The 14,928-nt window shown below is 54.9% G+C and overlaps 1 protein-coding gene across 4 annotated transcripts in view; it reads right to left on the bottom strand.

Moving 5' to 3' along the window:
• The window catches only part of AP3B2 (adaptor related protein complex 3 subunit beta 2), a 64,211-nt gene extending 50,689 nt beyond the window's left edge, over positions 1-13,522 (bottom strand). Inside the window, exon 1 of one of the 4 annotated variants that reach the window (XM_038420026.2) lies at positions 13,238-13,522. In XM_038420026.2, the coding sequence (XP_038275954.1) occupies positions 13,238-13,350 (113 nt within the window). In that variant the 5' untranslated portion in view covers positions 13,351-13,522. Of the gene's footprint in view, positions 1-430; positions 1,145-13,237 lie in introns of those variants that run through there. The other 3 variants (XM_038420024.2, XM_038420023.2, XM_038420025.2) reach the window with 3 other exon arrangements.
• Between the last annotated feature and the right edge of the window lie 1,406 nt (positions 13,523-14,928).

The following is a 14,928-nucleotide window of genomic DNA, read 5'->3' as shown; positions in this document are numbered from 1 at the left end:
TACAGTCCAGTAGGGCCAGATCCCCCATGGGCCACGCTGGGGACAGTGGAAGAGTTATGCAGGGTGGAAGTTTGAAGGGAAAGCCAAGGGGCTAGAGCTCTCCTAACATCACTCTGATGGGGTGAGTGATGGGGCAGTGTTGTGGAGAACCCACTCCCCTTCTCCCTCCCTTTCAGTGAGGATCAGGGTCTCGTAGGACCAGGAAACCCACTCCCAATTTGACAATGGGGAGCCCGGGGACAGAGTCTCTCTGGGAAGAGGCTCCTCCTATATCATCCCACTACTGCCACCATCCAGTTGACATCTTAAGAGGACCAAGTTTTCAGCATTTTATTCCTAAGGGGAGAATGGTTCTGTGTCCTCCAAGCACTCCCATCCCTTCCCTGCCTCCCAAACTCACAAGAGCCCCCCTTCCCACCAGTGGCCCTACCGTAGTGGCTGTGTCTGGCTGCCACTGGTGCTGTTTTCTGGGGCAGCCACCTGCTCTGGCGACTTGAGCAGACGGAGCTCATCAGCCTGCATAGCGTTGTACCAGACCTGCTGCCCTCCGTCAGGTGTCAGCACCGGGCTCTTGGCCTCTTCACTTGCCATCCCCTGCTGGAACCTCACCAGCTTCACCGCGCTGGCCGGCAGCTGCAGCAGCTTCTGCATCGGATTCATCGCAGCTGAGGAGGGGAGCAAGGGTCGGCGACAGGTAGAGAGAGGCGATGGCCCCTCAGCAATAGGGACACTGATTCTTCTGCAGTCAGTGTGCCAGCCCTCAAAGGGTTAACCTGGCTCTGCCAAGCTCCCCCCGGCCAGCTCCCCAGTGGGTTTCCAGCACAGCTGGGGGGCTTCCTGCCCCCTCTCTCACTGGCACCCCCTCTGGACCCCCCCAGGATTGTTGTCTCTGATCCTGGATCCCAGATCCCGAGCTGGAGGGAGGGATTCAAGGCATGAGGAGGGAAGGCAGCAAGGAGCTGGGGCTGGCTGCCTGTGAGGGAAGCACCCACATGGCTATGGGGGTGCAGCTTCTGGGCTCCCCGGAGGGCTTGGCTGGCCCTGGCACAGCAGGCTGGAGAGGCTTCTCCTGCCTACACTCTGCTGCCCCAACCACCCCAGCTCCTGCCCCCGGCCAGACGCTCAGCACAGCCCAGCCACGTTTGCAGGTCAGCTGGCTCAGCTCTATGACTCAGCTCCCCTCCTCTCTGAGCTCCCCTCTGCTGACAGCCCCCGCCCTCCTGTCCCTGGGCTGAAATCTGATGCTGCAGCAGCTGGAAGGCAGCTGAAGAGGAGCCCTTGCTCCTCCCCGGGCTTGCAGCACCTTCTACTGGCCACACACAAACTGCCACTCAGAGTGAGCCAGCCCCACCACCCCCCTCTGCCCCTGGGGAGCCCCACCCATCCCCTGCCCCACAGGGATATAGGGCAGACCCCAGATAAGTCCATGCTAGCTGCCAGTGCTCAGCACCTCCAAGCATCAGGCCCAGAGGGTGACTGTACCTGCCATCCACGGGCACTTGCAGGCTACCAGCTCCCATCCACAGGGCACAGGCAGGACAGGGCTACCAAGCACTCAGCTAGGTGCAGGGAGGGACTCACAGAGAAGGATATCGAGGATATCTAGAGTCAGCTACCAAGGGGACTGGAAGTGAGATAAACCCTCATGCTTCAGGGCTTCAGCTGCTCTTTCTTAGGGGCTCAGGGAGACATTCATGGGGGCAGATCACCCCACATCTGCCACTGCAGCGTTCCTACACCTTTCCCTAAGGCATCTGGTGCTGGCCACTGGCAGAGATGAGACACTGGGCTAGATGGACCTTGGTTCTGCTCCAGCCTAGCGATGCCGCTGTGCCTAAGCCATGGACTGAGGCAGCCCCCAGAGGATTTAACAGGGACGCCCACTCCTGCCAGAGGATCTCATTCCAGGCGTCCAGAGAGTTGTTCCAGTCCTGCTCAGCTCTTCTGTAGGACAAAAAAGCCTGAGCTACCCACTGGCCTTTAACCCTTCAGTGCCAGGGATGCTGTTTTTGGCTAAGGACCCAGCCATGACCTCACCAGAGCTAGCGGGGAGCCTGTGGAGCGGGCCACAGCAACATCCCCTGCACAGAGAGCTGAACATCATGCATTAAGCCCACAGAGAGTCACCCCCGACAGGACTTTTCAAGAGCAGAAACCCCTTCCTGCAGGCTCGAAGCCGTCCGAGAGCAAGCAGGGAATTCACTGTTCTCATTTTCCATTCATTTCAGCAGGGACAGGCTGGGGCCACGGGGAGTGATTCCCACCCCCTGCGCTGTGCACGAGGGCCCGATGCACGGCAGCCACCCCAGACGGAAGGGCTGTGAGGCAGGTGGGCGCAGCACTAGGACAGGAGGGAGCCATGGAGCCGCTCCGGGAGGAGGAAGCAGGGCAGGGAAGGAGCCAGCTGTGGTGCGGTTCCCAGGTGCTGGCCAGAGGGAAAGGCAGCCCAGGAAGCTGCTCGGTGAGAGGGGGCTGGGTGAAGGAGTGAGAGAGGCCAGTGCCTGGCTCATGGGGCCTCTGGCAGGTGTAATCACATCCAGGACACCCCTGAGAGAGGACCAGCCCGGATCCATGGCCCTGTCCCGTGCAGTGCTCCCCTGGTGCATCCCTGCCAGCGCCACACAGGGACAGAGCCGTTCACACAGGCGTCACGGCAGCCAGGACTGCAGATGAGTCACCAGGGCTGGAGTCTGCGACAGCCAGCACATAATGCAGCCTCATGCTGGGCTGCAGCACAGACATGGGGAGCTGAGCTGAGGTGTGGGCGTTTGACACCCCCGGACCCAGACGGCCTGGACACATCACCTGTCTGGGGAGCTGCGCCCCAGATGCCAGTGGAGGGGAGGGACAGAGGGGCAAGAACCCCACTTAGATGCCAGTTGGGTTGGTTCTGTTGGGGGGGAAATGGCACCATCTAGTGGTCACTATGCACGATTGCCCTCCCAGCCAGGTTTTACCCCCTTGTTTGTGTCTGTAGCTCTGTTTGCATTCCAGTAGCGCCTGCAGTGCCCCATTGTGCTGGGCTTGTTACAGACACATGTATTAAGAGGCAGTGGCTGCCCCTATATTTACAATATAAATAAGACACAGAAAGCATCCCTAGCCCTATTTTATGGATGGGGGACTGAGGGATTTGCCCCGGTCACACTGGGAGTCTATGGCAGAGTCAGGCCCAGAACCTAACTCCCGAATCCCAGCACAGCAACTCAACCAGAAGCCCACCCTCCCCCTGCCATGCAATTCCTGTGCCCCCCTTCCCCCAGCTCAGAATTTTGCACTAAGTTGCTAAATTCCAAACGTGGATGGGTGTTCAGACCGGACTGTGATCTCACACCAGGTTTACCCTGGGGCAGCAGCACTGGCTTCTGTGGGGTTCCTCCTGGCTTACCCAGGGCACTCGACAGGAGGAGCAGGCCCTAAGTGTTTCCCTGAAGCTGGAGCCCCATGGACCGTCGAGCTCCTTCCCAGGCTGCCATGTCTGCGCTGTACACACAGTGCCACAGCAAGTGCTGCTGAGCCAGGGCCAGGCCAACTCATCCAGACTCCTTCTTAGCCCACTGGGCCATTGAGTGCGGGGGACCCAAGCTGTCCTGACACCAGGATAGATGGCACTTCCAGTACCTCTGGGCTGGTATCAGAACGTCTCCAGTGAAATCCAACCTGCCTTTGGGTTCACATAACTCACAGAGAGCAGGGAAGGAAAAGTTCAGAGACAGCATCAGAAGGGGAAACTGAGGAAAGAGGAGCCAAATTCTGGTGACAACTGTCAGCTTGACAGTGCTGGAGAAGGAAATCCTCAGGGCAGGTACTGCCCCATCTCTCCCCCCCCCCCCCCCGTTCTGTAGGGAGCCCGCTAGTAGGGGCGAGATGGGCACTCAGTCTCCATGGCCAGGCCAGTCCTTGGTCCCCATCAAGGCTGCCAGCAAGCAGCCCCTCGACTCAGGTGCCAATCATGGGGGTGGTTGGTGAGGGGAATACTCACCCTGGTAGTTCCTGGGCCCAACCCTGTGAGTGGAACCCCCACTGGAGTCAGCGCAGGGGTGATGCAGGGAGCATTTACAAGCTCACCCTGAGCCCATGGCTAGTTTGGCTCCTGTTTCTGAGCAGTGAGGATTCCCGCAGATCCCCAAAGCCCAGCTCCTGTAGAACGGGCTGATCAATAGCGCTGCTGGACAGCGGGGAGCTTCGTAGATCCCCAGCACTGCTCTGCACAAAGGTTAATCCTGGGCCTGCACTAAGTGGTTGCAGCCATCCTGCTGTAAGGCTAATGGGCAGATGACACTTTTGCCCCGCATATTCCTCTGGAGCGTTACTGGGATCTTTGCTATTCTCCCCCCTAAAAGGGTGTGTATAGGGGGTGTCTCTGCCATTCCACCCACCCCACAGCTTCTGGGGGTCCCCTGCCTCATGAATAGCTCCCATCCCTGCCCTGCTGATCGAGCCCCTGGTGCAGCAGCGGTGTGAAAGCAACAGGATTCTTGTGTGGAGCTGTTTGGGAATGGGGGCAGGACTGCAGTAGCAGGGAGCTGCGGGTCAGGATTGAGGAGCACTGGCAGAGCTGATTGGGAGCCGGCGCAGCTCCTACCTGCACCGTGCCTGGCTCTCCCCATGCTCCCAGCCCCTACATTTACCCTGAAGTTTATCCCAGGACCCTGGGCAGGGCAAGCTCCTGTTTGGGAGAAGGGCCTGGAACATGCAGAGTCTCCATTCCCTGCTTTCCCAACGATACTGGGGATCCGGTGTCCTCCTGGGGCTGGGGGCACCTGTTAGAAGATGTGCAGGATTTGGGAATAAGACTCAGTGGGAGCGGGAGGCTGTGACTGTTTCGGGGAGAGCCCCATGTTCCCAGCTGAGCCTCAGCTCAACTGTGATGGTGGATGGCCCAGGTGTGGGCCTGGGGCCTAAAACATCCACGTGACAGAGGCCCACCAATCATCTCCCCTCCAGACCTGGAAGTGATGCTGGCTGGGTTGCCTTGCCACAGTCCCAGTGCAGGGGGTGCTGGAGAGCACTCAGCCCTAGATCTGATGGGCAGTGGAGATGAGTGAGCAGGGGGGCACCATACCCCCAATAGGAGTCTTGGACTCAAACAGGCATGGGGCAGAGCACAGTCCCCACTGTACCTACCCCTCTGCTGTGGGCAGCCTGGCAACGTGGCTCATTTACAGCCCCAGCAGCTATGCACTGACCCTGGCAGCGTCAGCCAGGAGGGGCTGTCCCAGGCCCCTCATGCTGGGGTTGCCTCGTTATTCCCACCCCCTGCTATGGTTGCAGGCCTGTGGCCACAGCAAGAAGACTCAGGCATCGGTTTTGGGTTCACAGGCCTCGCCCGGCTGGATCATCACTGGGAGTGTCTGACTCCCACAGAACCATTCAAAATAGTCTGCCCAAGCGATCATGCCCAGTGGGCGTGGTACAGTCAGTGAGAGGGTGGGGGCATAAAGCCTACCACAGGGAGTCCAGCAGGACAGGCCCAGAGCAGCTCCCTGTGGGACCTGTGTGAAACAGGCCTGGGGACCACAAGAGGCACCAATTTACACCCTGCTTGGCAGCCTCCGGGGCTCCGATTACCCTTCTCCTCGCTCAGACTGAGGCCTATTGGTGAGTGTGGTGGGCAGGAGCTCGCCAGTCACTGCCCAGCTGTGCAGGCTCTGAGGATCCATCATTTCAGCCTCCCCAGTGCCAGTCCCTCTAACCCCTTCCACCTGCGTTGAGACTCCCATGGGAACCGGCAAAGGCCTTCTGAAACCCCAAAACCTTGCATAGAGCCCTGGACATTGGTCTGGTCCCTGCCTGCAAGTCTGGAAAGCTGGCAGAGGAGTAGCCTGGGCAGAACTCAGCTGTGCTCCATGGTACGTAGGGGAAGGAGCCGTCCCCAGCCTGCTCAGAGGATGGCAACTGACTCCTTGAAGTGCACCGGGGCTGAGTGGGACTGGGACCCAGCAGCCTGCCCCAGCTGTAGCTGCCAGATGCCCTTCAAGGACAGCCCTACGTACAATGCGTAGGAGTGGTCTAGCTGGGAGAGAAAGGCATGGATGCTTTCCCCCACCGGACACACACACGACCCAACTGTGTGATTCAAATGCCGGAGTGATGCAGCCCCAGCCCTGAGTCCTCCCCACACCCATCTTCTCCAGCAGAACAGCCAGCCAGCATGTAAAACCCAAACGCAGCACAGCCCTGCACATGCGGGAGGCAAAGGTAGCAGGAAGCTCTGGTGGGAGCATGATAACTAGCAGGCAGCCAGGATCCTGCTCCTCCAATCCTCTCTATCCCCTTTCATCCCAGGGGATTCCAATAAGCTGCTATACACAGAGATTGTTTCACCCACCACTGAAATGCAGCCACCTCTGGGGTAGAATGCAGCTGCTGTTATAAAACACACAGCTACTCTGCACAACAGTTTAGGACAGGAAGTGAAGAACACCACTATGTACAGCTGGGACTGTAGGGGGAGTTAGCAGCTGGAGGACATAGCAAAGAGTGGCACAGGAACATGAGTGGGCAGGATCTCAGTTTTATGTCTCATCCAATAGATGGCACCTCCAGCAGCAAGGCACCTTCCAGCTATTAGCATCAGCGTTGTGCTGCTGGGGAAACAGCACCTCCTGCTGAATCCTCAGCACCATCTCTGTCCCAACTGGCACTGGCAGAGTGCTGCTGTCCAGCCATTTCACACTGGCTGGCTGCAGGCAGGCAGACAGACAGCTGCTGACAGATGGCAGGCGAGTGGTGGGTCAGCAACGTCCCCACAGGGGGTTACACCCCTCAGAGAGGAAGGGATTGGGCAGATGGGGCAGTCCCTGCAGTCCCACCCCAACACCAGGCTGCAGTGGTATCAGGAGCTCAGCTTCCATCTGAGCAGGCCTCTGTCAGGAAGTCAAATCTGTGCCTACACCACTGGGGCTGCAGTCAGGAGTGAGCTGTCCAATGTACCGGAGCAGTTCTCTCCAGCAGGGCTGGGGAGGACTGATGGACCCATGCCCAGGGATGGGAGAGAGCCCATCCTAGTAGAGTGCTCTTCCCACTGCAGAGATCAGGGCAATCAGAGGGAGGCGCACGGGTTCATTCAGGCCAGGTGCCAGCCTGTAACAATCCCCAGCAATGCTAAGGAACCTGGGCCGGTTGCCCTGCACACACCAAACCTGTCCTCTGCTCTTCACACCAGTCTCCCATAGAGAATAGAGTCAAGTTCCAGGTCTCAATCCTGATCTTCAGAGCACTCAATGGCCTGGAACCAGCATGTCTAAAAGACCCTCTAATGCTCCAGGACAAGGATTGTGATCAACATCTCTGGCACCATGGAGCTCTCTCCAATAACTCTGTGCAGGAGACAGAACTTCTCAGGGGGCCAGTCCCAGATCGTGGACCAACCTCCCCCAGGAACCAAGGGCCATTCCAAACCTCCCACTCGCACTCCAAGGGCAAAGCACAGTTCTGCCTTCTCTAACTCACACTGAGCAGCACAGACACAAAACCAAAATCCTACCAAAACAAACCACTCAGCTGCACACACAGCCCTCTCCCTGGGGAAGGATGAGAAAGTACAAACCACACGTCCGGCTGTTTAATGTTCAACTGGAAGGTGCTCAGATACCACGGTGACGAGATAGCGCAAGAACCCACATGGATTGCAAGCAGGGGAGTTGCGAAGAAAAATGGGGCTTGCCATGGAAAGGAGAGAATCCCACCTCCTGAATCTCAACATGTGGAACCTTGACACCTGGTTCTCCGATGGGGATTCCCATCCACACTCTGCCCCTAATCAATGGCACCTCGCTTATAAACGGCAACATACCCCCAGCTCATGGTGAGCTGCCTGCCTGATGAGAAGGTTTGTCAGATGCTAACGCTGAGTCAGTGCTGATGGCATCCAAGCTATCAGGAGCGAACTACAGAGCGTTAGAAGCAGCCAGACCAGCTGAGCAGAGAGCAGCCTCCTCCCTGAGGATTTGGGACATGTAACTAATGGAGATTGTTGGCCTCCGAAAGGACAGAGATGGACCCTTGGGTACTTCCCATTACTTATTCTAGGGAACAAGATGAACAGCAGAAGCACTGCTCTCCCTCCAGTGAGAAAATGAACAGCTGGTGGAGAGACAGCCACCTTCTCAGTTACAAGTGATGCTGGCCGTATCAAATCAGACACATTCCCAAACAAAAGGCCTCTCCCAGTTAACTCTGCCCCAGTACTGCCACTCCCTGCCCTGAGACAAACATCCCCCTTCGGCATTAGCAGTGAGCCGCATTCACCCATTCCCCTTCCATACTGGGGTATGCACCACACACCCACTGCACAGGCAGCCTGGCATTCTACACAGACCATCTCCTATTGACATGTCTTCTTCCAGTGCCCGGGCAGCCTCTCGCCTCCTGCCCTGCATACAGGCAGACCCCTCTAGCCCCCCTGCCTCCAGCCAGTGGCAGATTGAGGATGGCTCTGTGCATCTGAGTTCCATGCTCTCACCCCAAACCCGGGGCTTATATTTAATTCCCCAACAAAGATGTTCAGTCGTGTAGATCCTGGCTCTTCATTCTAACCTGGATATCTCACAGCTCTATTGGAGTTCACTGTACTAAACCTAGAGAATATACCCCAAAATCCTATCACTAACCACTGAAATGCAGCCACCTCTGGAGCAGGACACAGAAGCTGAACATCCCAGGAAAGTTCAGGGCAGGAAGCAAAGAGCACCATCCTGTCCAACTGATCCTGCCGAGAGAACTGAGGGAGGCAGAATGTAAAGCCCTCCACTGGAATCTGACAGAACCCAAGGATCAACTCTCCCATCCTAGAACCCACAATTTAAAAACCAGAGGTGCTCCCAGCCTGTCTTTAACAGCTAATCCCAAAAGGGGCACCTCCAGCACACCTGCCACCTGACTGCAGCACTGACTCATAAGGAAGATTGCTGCCTACTGAGTCACCAGCAAGACCGTAGCTGGCACCCAGATTGTCCCCTCGCAAGTCTCCTGTCCCGGCACAGCCCTAGTCATCTTCCAAGATCTGACACAACACAATCAGGGATGGTAAAACTCCTGCCGAACCTTTGTGTTGCAGGAAGTGTGATGGCTCAGGACTTTATTTTCATTAATATTTACACACACACACACACACACACACGCTTTTAAGGGCTAGTCTGTCACTCTGGGCTACCAGTAAACAAGGAAATAAAATCAAGATCTTTGTTAAAACAGCACTGGAAAGATCAGAGCTAGCAGTGGGCTAGTGCAGGTGAGGTCGGCTGAAAGTCCATGGCTCTCATTCCTGGAGGGTTTTTAAGGGGAGCTGCTGTAGCTTCAAGTTTGGGTAGGGTGAAATCCAGCCCCGTGCAGAGGCACCCAGTAGTGCCCAGGATTCTATTCCTCTGCACAGGGGAGAAATCCATCTTTACTAAGCCAACTAACAGCACCGTGGGCTGGACTCAAACAGCTGCTACCAACATTTCACTCCGGTTAAAAAAAAACAACAAACCTATCCTTTAGATCAGCCTGGCACCATTTTAACCATTGGCCTGAGGTAACGTTTTTGAGATGCAGGGAAAATCTCCTTAGCTTTTCATCCTCCCGACTCATGGTGAAGAACAGATAGGAAGGATGGCCCAGTAGTTATGGTACCAGCCTGGAACCTACATTCAATTCCCGGCTCCATAAAGGCTTCCTGTGTGACCAAGACGAGTCCCAGATCCCAGATTCTCAAAGGGATTTAGGATCCTCACTCCCACTGAAGTTCATTTGGACCTTAATCTCTCTGGGCCGCAGGATAACAGCTCTTCCCTCCCCCACAGGGACGTGGTGAGACTAACTACATCCAGGCCTGTGAGGTTCTTTGATCCTAAGGAATGGGGGACATACAAATACACAAGAGAGTGCTGATTTTGTGCCTGGGCTAGTAAACATTTGCAGTGTTTTCCAAGGCTGCCATACATTATTAATGGCAAAGGATTTTTCACATCTTGTTTGCCTCCCGTCACTTCTTCCATGTGTTATGTCTGGGTTTCACTGAGAGGTCCCAATCCTACTGTAGCACATAGGAATAAGGCAGTATCCCTTTTAATAGTTTGTGAGCCCTCTAGTAGCCTGCTCCATGTTCTAGGTTTTAGAAGCCACCAGGCACCCATCAGAGCAGCAGGATGTGTGTAGCTAGGCTGGGCATGTCTGTGTAGACTTAGTAACATGGTTGGTTGAGACCCAGCTGTGACTCTGTGGTTCCTACAACAACATGCACAATCAGATCTGCCTGGGCAGACCCTGATACCCGTTCAGAGCCCAGTAGCCATGCAGGGGTCTGCACGGACGGATCCAAAGGCAGGATTGCAACCTGAGCTAATTTCACTTCCTGGTTCTAATGCCTAGCCATGGGCTGTGCTCTTTGAGTTCCCAACACTGTCCAGGAAGGTTTGAGTAATAAACAAGCAAACAGCTGTTTAGAAAGTCTCTGAGCATGCTTCTCTAGTCATTGGTGTTGGGATTTGTAAACCCCTTTAACTAAAGGGATCCTTTGGCTGCTGGGGACGAGACATCCACTCACCCGCTCCAAGAGAAAGTACTTCATGACACGCTGTATGGGCCCTATTGCTCTCTCACTCACACCAATTTGACATCAGTGTAAATGTGCCCCTGACTTTAATGGAGCTCCTCCCAATTTACACCAACATATATGGGAGAAGGCTAGGGGCCCAAACATCCATGATCACATTCCCTGCAGTTTGCTAGTCACAGCAGGACCCAGGTCCTCAGAACTTATATTTCTGCACACAGATGATCATTTTCCCTCCAATGGATGTTACCTTAGAGGCCTCTGCAGCTTTCTGCAATCTGCATCTGGGTCATACTATGGCTTTAAGCATAGGGGACAACTCTGTGGGTGCTCCAGGGCTTGAGCACCCACGGAGAAAAATTAGTGGGTGCAGCCAAGCTTCACTCACCCCCCACCCCACCTCCTCCTCCTCACCGAGCACACCCACGTCCCTACTCCTTCGTCTCCCTCCCAGTGCTTCCCCCTGGCCGCCACCAAACAGCTGTTTGGCTGCATGCTGGGAGGGAGGGGGAGGAGTGGGAACATGGTGTGCTCAGGGGAGGGAGGTGGGGAAGAGGTGGGGCCGGCGCAGGGATTTGGGGAAGGTGTTGGAATAGGGGCAGGGAGCGGGTGGAGTTGGGGTGGGGACTTTGGGGAAGGGGTTGGAATGGAGGGCGGGGCAGGCATGGGAAGAGGCAGGACCACATGGAAGGGGTGGAATGGGGACGGGGCTGGGAGCAGAGGCGGGAGGGGTCAAGCAACCAGGGGAAAGTGGGGAAGTTGGCGCCTATGGCTTTAAGGCCCAGTGTACAGTGGGAATCCCAGTAGGAATTCTGGCTGATTCAGCCCCGATGCAGTACATAAGAATACCTCTCCTTTGGCAAGCCAGATTTCTATCACAATCCTTCTTTGTCCCACTGGCACCTTCCCCTCTTCCCCAGGTAGGCAGCCAGATTCCAATCTTAGCCATAGCAGCAGAAATCCAATCCCTCCAGCGAAGCCAGTGGAGTTAATCCAGATTTACAGTGAGATGAGACTCAGGCCTCTAGTCTTTTCTCATGGGGTCATTTCAAAGGGTTTCACTGGATCCCTATACAGATCTAGTACACAGGAAATGGCCCCTGGAGCCACTAACAGTATAACATACTCAATAACAACCCTATCTATAGGAATTCTAGATTTGAGATGATGCCTCAGATATGGACAGCAATCTACAAACAGCCTTTGCTTGCCAATGTTGCTTTCCTAGGGATGTGCCATTGCAAAGCACTATGATAAAGGCCTGTATGTGCTGCAATGACTAGACACAAGAAGGGGAGGTAAGGGTATCCTGACACCTGAAGGTTTTAATTTCATTCCTTGTTCAGAGTAGTGTTTCCAGTTTGCTTCTTAGCACAGATTGTTCTTACCTTCTAACCCTAGCTATAGGCAGCCCCAAGAGTCCCCATTCGTGGGAATGAATAGATTGCATGGGAACATCTAAAATAGTTGGGGTGAAATCCTGGCCCCACTGCAGTCAATGGCAGTTTTGCCTTTGACTTCTGTGTGGCCCAGATTTCCCGCTAGGAGTTTAAAGTCATGTCACATAAACTAGATTTGCAATAAAGCCTTGCAATTTTTCTCCGTCTCATGAGATATTGGTGGTCTCCAGTTACGGTGACACACAAGCAGGCATTCCATATGCATGGTTCTTTTGTGGATTTCCTAGAAAAAACTCAGCCTGCAGAGAGAATTCATTTCTAAAGGTGAGTGTCTTCCCACCAACGCCCAGCAGTGTATTTTATCATCTCATCATGCTCCCAACAGCACACAGGGGGCCCTGACTGTGTCCTTGCATTACACTGCAAAGTACACTTTGGGTTGGTGAAAAGCCATGAAATATGCTTATGGCTTAACACAGTTTCAGATCAGGGGCTGGAAGGATTCTCCTTTAATTTGAGACTTGGCCAGTGAATTCAGCTCCCTGGGGCTTAAATATGCCACTCAAAAACCAGGGCAGCAAAGATGGGATGTTTGACCTCTGTAAGAGAAATACAGCAATCTGTTCAGAGGGCTATAGGAATCCAGCTTCCACCTGCATGTGGATGTCACATACAGCACAAAGATTTGCTGCTGCGGCTGCTTGTCTGCAGGGCTAGATCCAGAGAGTCGCTGTGCGTCTATAGTGCACAGGGTACAGGGGAAATCTGAGCCAGAAACATGAGTGTCTCCCTGCCCCCAGCATCCCCCCAGGAGCCCTTCTGCTGTAGGTTTAGCCACAAAGCCTCTCAGACAAACATCATCTGGTAGCTGAGAACAAACAAACCCCAGGTGCAATCACATGCTTAGCAGAGGGTGGCTGGGAATCTTTTAAAATTTATTTTTAATTCTCACCCTGCTCTTAGCCTTCAGCCAAAGCCTCCCTGAAATCAGCCACCCCACCCCAGGGGCTAGAGACAACCCAGGCGTCCCCATTTTACCCCAGTCCCCTCAGAGGGGAGCGACAGGCATCTGCCACTGCAATGGCCTCCCCCACAGGCCCCTCCTGGCTGGTGCTTTTCTCAGCGCCAACAAATGCTGTCTCAAATGGAGGGGGGGGAGGACAAGGGAAAATGCATCCAATAGCTCATGCCCTGGGAATCAGGGCAGAGGATGATCCGAGCTGGCCCTTCTAGGCCCCCCGCAGCCTGGGCACCAGCACCCTCCCAGACCCTGCCCAGCCCAGCCGCCCCCTCTTACCGTTTGTAATCCGAGGAGAAGATGCCGCCGCTGGCCGGATCGTGGCCATACTCTGGCTCCCCCAGGCTGGAGGAGCCCCCTTTCTCCTCGCTGTAGGCTGGGCTGGCCGACATGGCTGGGAGCAGGGGATTCGACCAGGGGAAGGCAATGCTGAGCCTCTTAAAGCCACAAGCGCCTGTAAATCAGGGATGCGCTGGGGGGGTTGCAGCAGGGCTGGATGCTGCAGCTGATGTCAGCATCATGTGGCCGCAGATTGCGTTGGCTGGGAAACCCCAACCCCCACCCGGCCGGGGAGAGGCAGGGTAGGAGGGGGGAGCCTCCTCTTAAAGAGGCAGGAGGTGGCTGTCGCTGGGCTGCTGTCCCGCACAGGATGAGGGATGCCGGGGCAGGGCGGATGGGACAAAGGGACTCAGGGCAGAGGGCTGTAGAAAGGCTCGAGGGGGAGGTGCAGGATCAGAGCCATCCTCACCCCCTGGAGGGACCCAGGGTCTTTGGAAGGGGGCAGATCAGAGGATCAGGCTAGGCCCTTCTCCGATACGTGGGCAGGGCACAAGTTTTCCAGCCAAGTTTCTTTTCCCAACTAAAAATGGGGCTTTTGTCCCAGTCTGACAGACCCCAGGGAGTGTGTGCATGCCCCACCCTGTCTGATGCCTGGGTGACAAACTAGGGAGTTCCGTTTTCAGCCATTTTGCACAGGAAGGTTTTGATTTTTGGCCCCCCAAACCTGAAAACTTCTCCTTTGGGGTTGAAGGGTTTTTGACAAAACATCTAATTTTTCTGTGGGGGGGAGAGGAAGAGAGATCATTTTCCAGCACACCCTGTGTAAAAACCTGAGTGCCAGAAATGGGTGTTCACTAGTTATGGGAAATAAAACAGAGGCCAGAAAAAATGGCCAAGGGTTACAAAGGCAAATAGAGCTCTAAAAACCAAACCACATGAACATAGTTGAGGAGAACAGGAGAGGAGGCCGTTCACAGTTTCTATAACCTCCCACCTCTGCCCCTTTCTCCAATTAGGGCCCAGTTTTGCAACCGCTTACCCACGAGTAATTTTACTCATGAGTTAGTCCTGTTGGGTCCAATTTTCTCCTCTCACCAGTTTTATGGCAGTATAACTCCAGTGTTTTAAGTGGAGTCACTCCTGCTTTATGTGAGTTGAGAACTGGCCCCAATGAGAAGCATGACATGAGTGACACCTGTCCATCACGTGGGAGGTAGCTGCATGATTGGACTCTTAGATTTAAGCTTTTGGAGGAAGAAGCCTTGTTTTCATATCTGAAGACAAAGTATTATTTGTCCTTTATTAACAAGCTAGGAGGTCGGAGGCGAGGGAGAGATGTCTATTGGATACACAGCTAAAAAGCAAAGGCAGAAGAAGACAACCAGTGTTAGAGGCGTCCCTTTGTTAGGCAGCATCTGATCCTGGGTTACTACAGGCACACTATACTGTAAGATTATGGTAACAGACACTAATACATCGGACACACCCCGGGGCCCCCTCCAACAGCCCTTCCGCTGTAGGCAAAACCGTGTTAATATGCGGTCATGTAAAATAGTGACCGTGGGCCTGTGTTCACAGTCACAGTGATGTGAGGCAGGAGTCACTCAGGGAGGCCAGTGGAGAAGGGAGAGGAGACTCAGAATTGGATCCCCATAGCTCAGCCAGCCGGGGTGTCATTACATTTGCCCAGA

The sequence above is a fragment of the Dermochelys coriacea genome, chromosome 10, assembly GCF_009764565.3.
Source record: "Dermochelys coriacea isolate rDerCor1 chromosome 10, rDerCor1.pri.v4, whole genome shotgun sequence".
NCBI lineage: Eukaryota > Metazoa > Chordata > Testudines > Dermochelyidae > Dermochelys > Dermochelys coriacea.
This window is presented reverse-complemented; position numbering and strand designations above follow the sequence as displayed.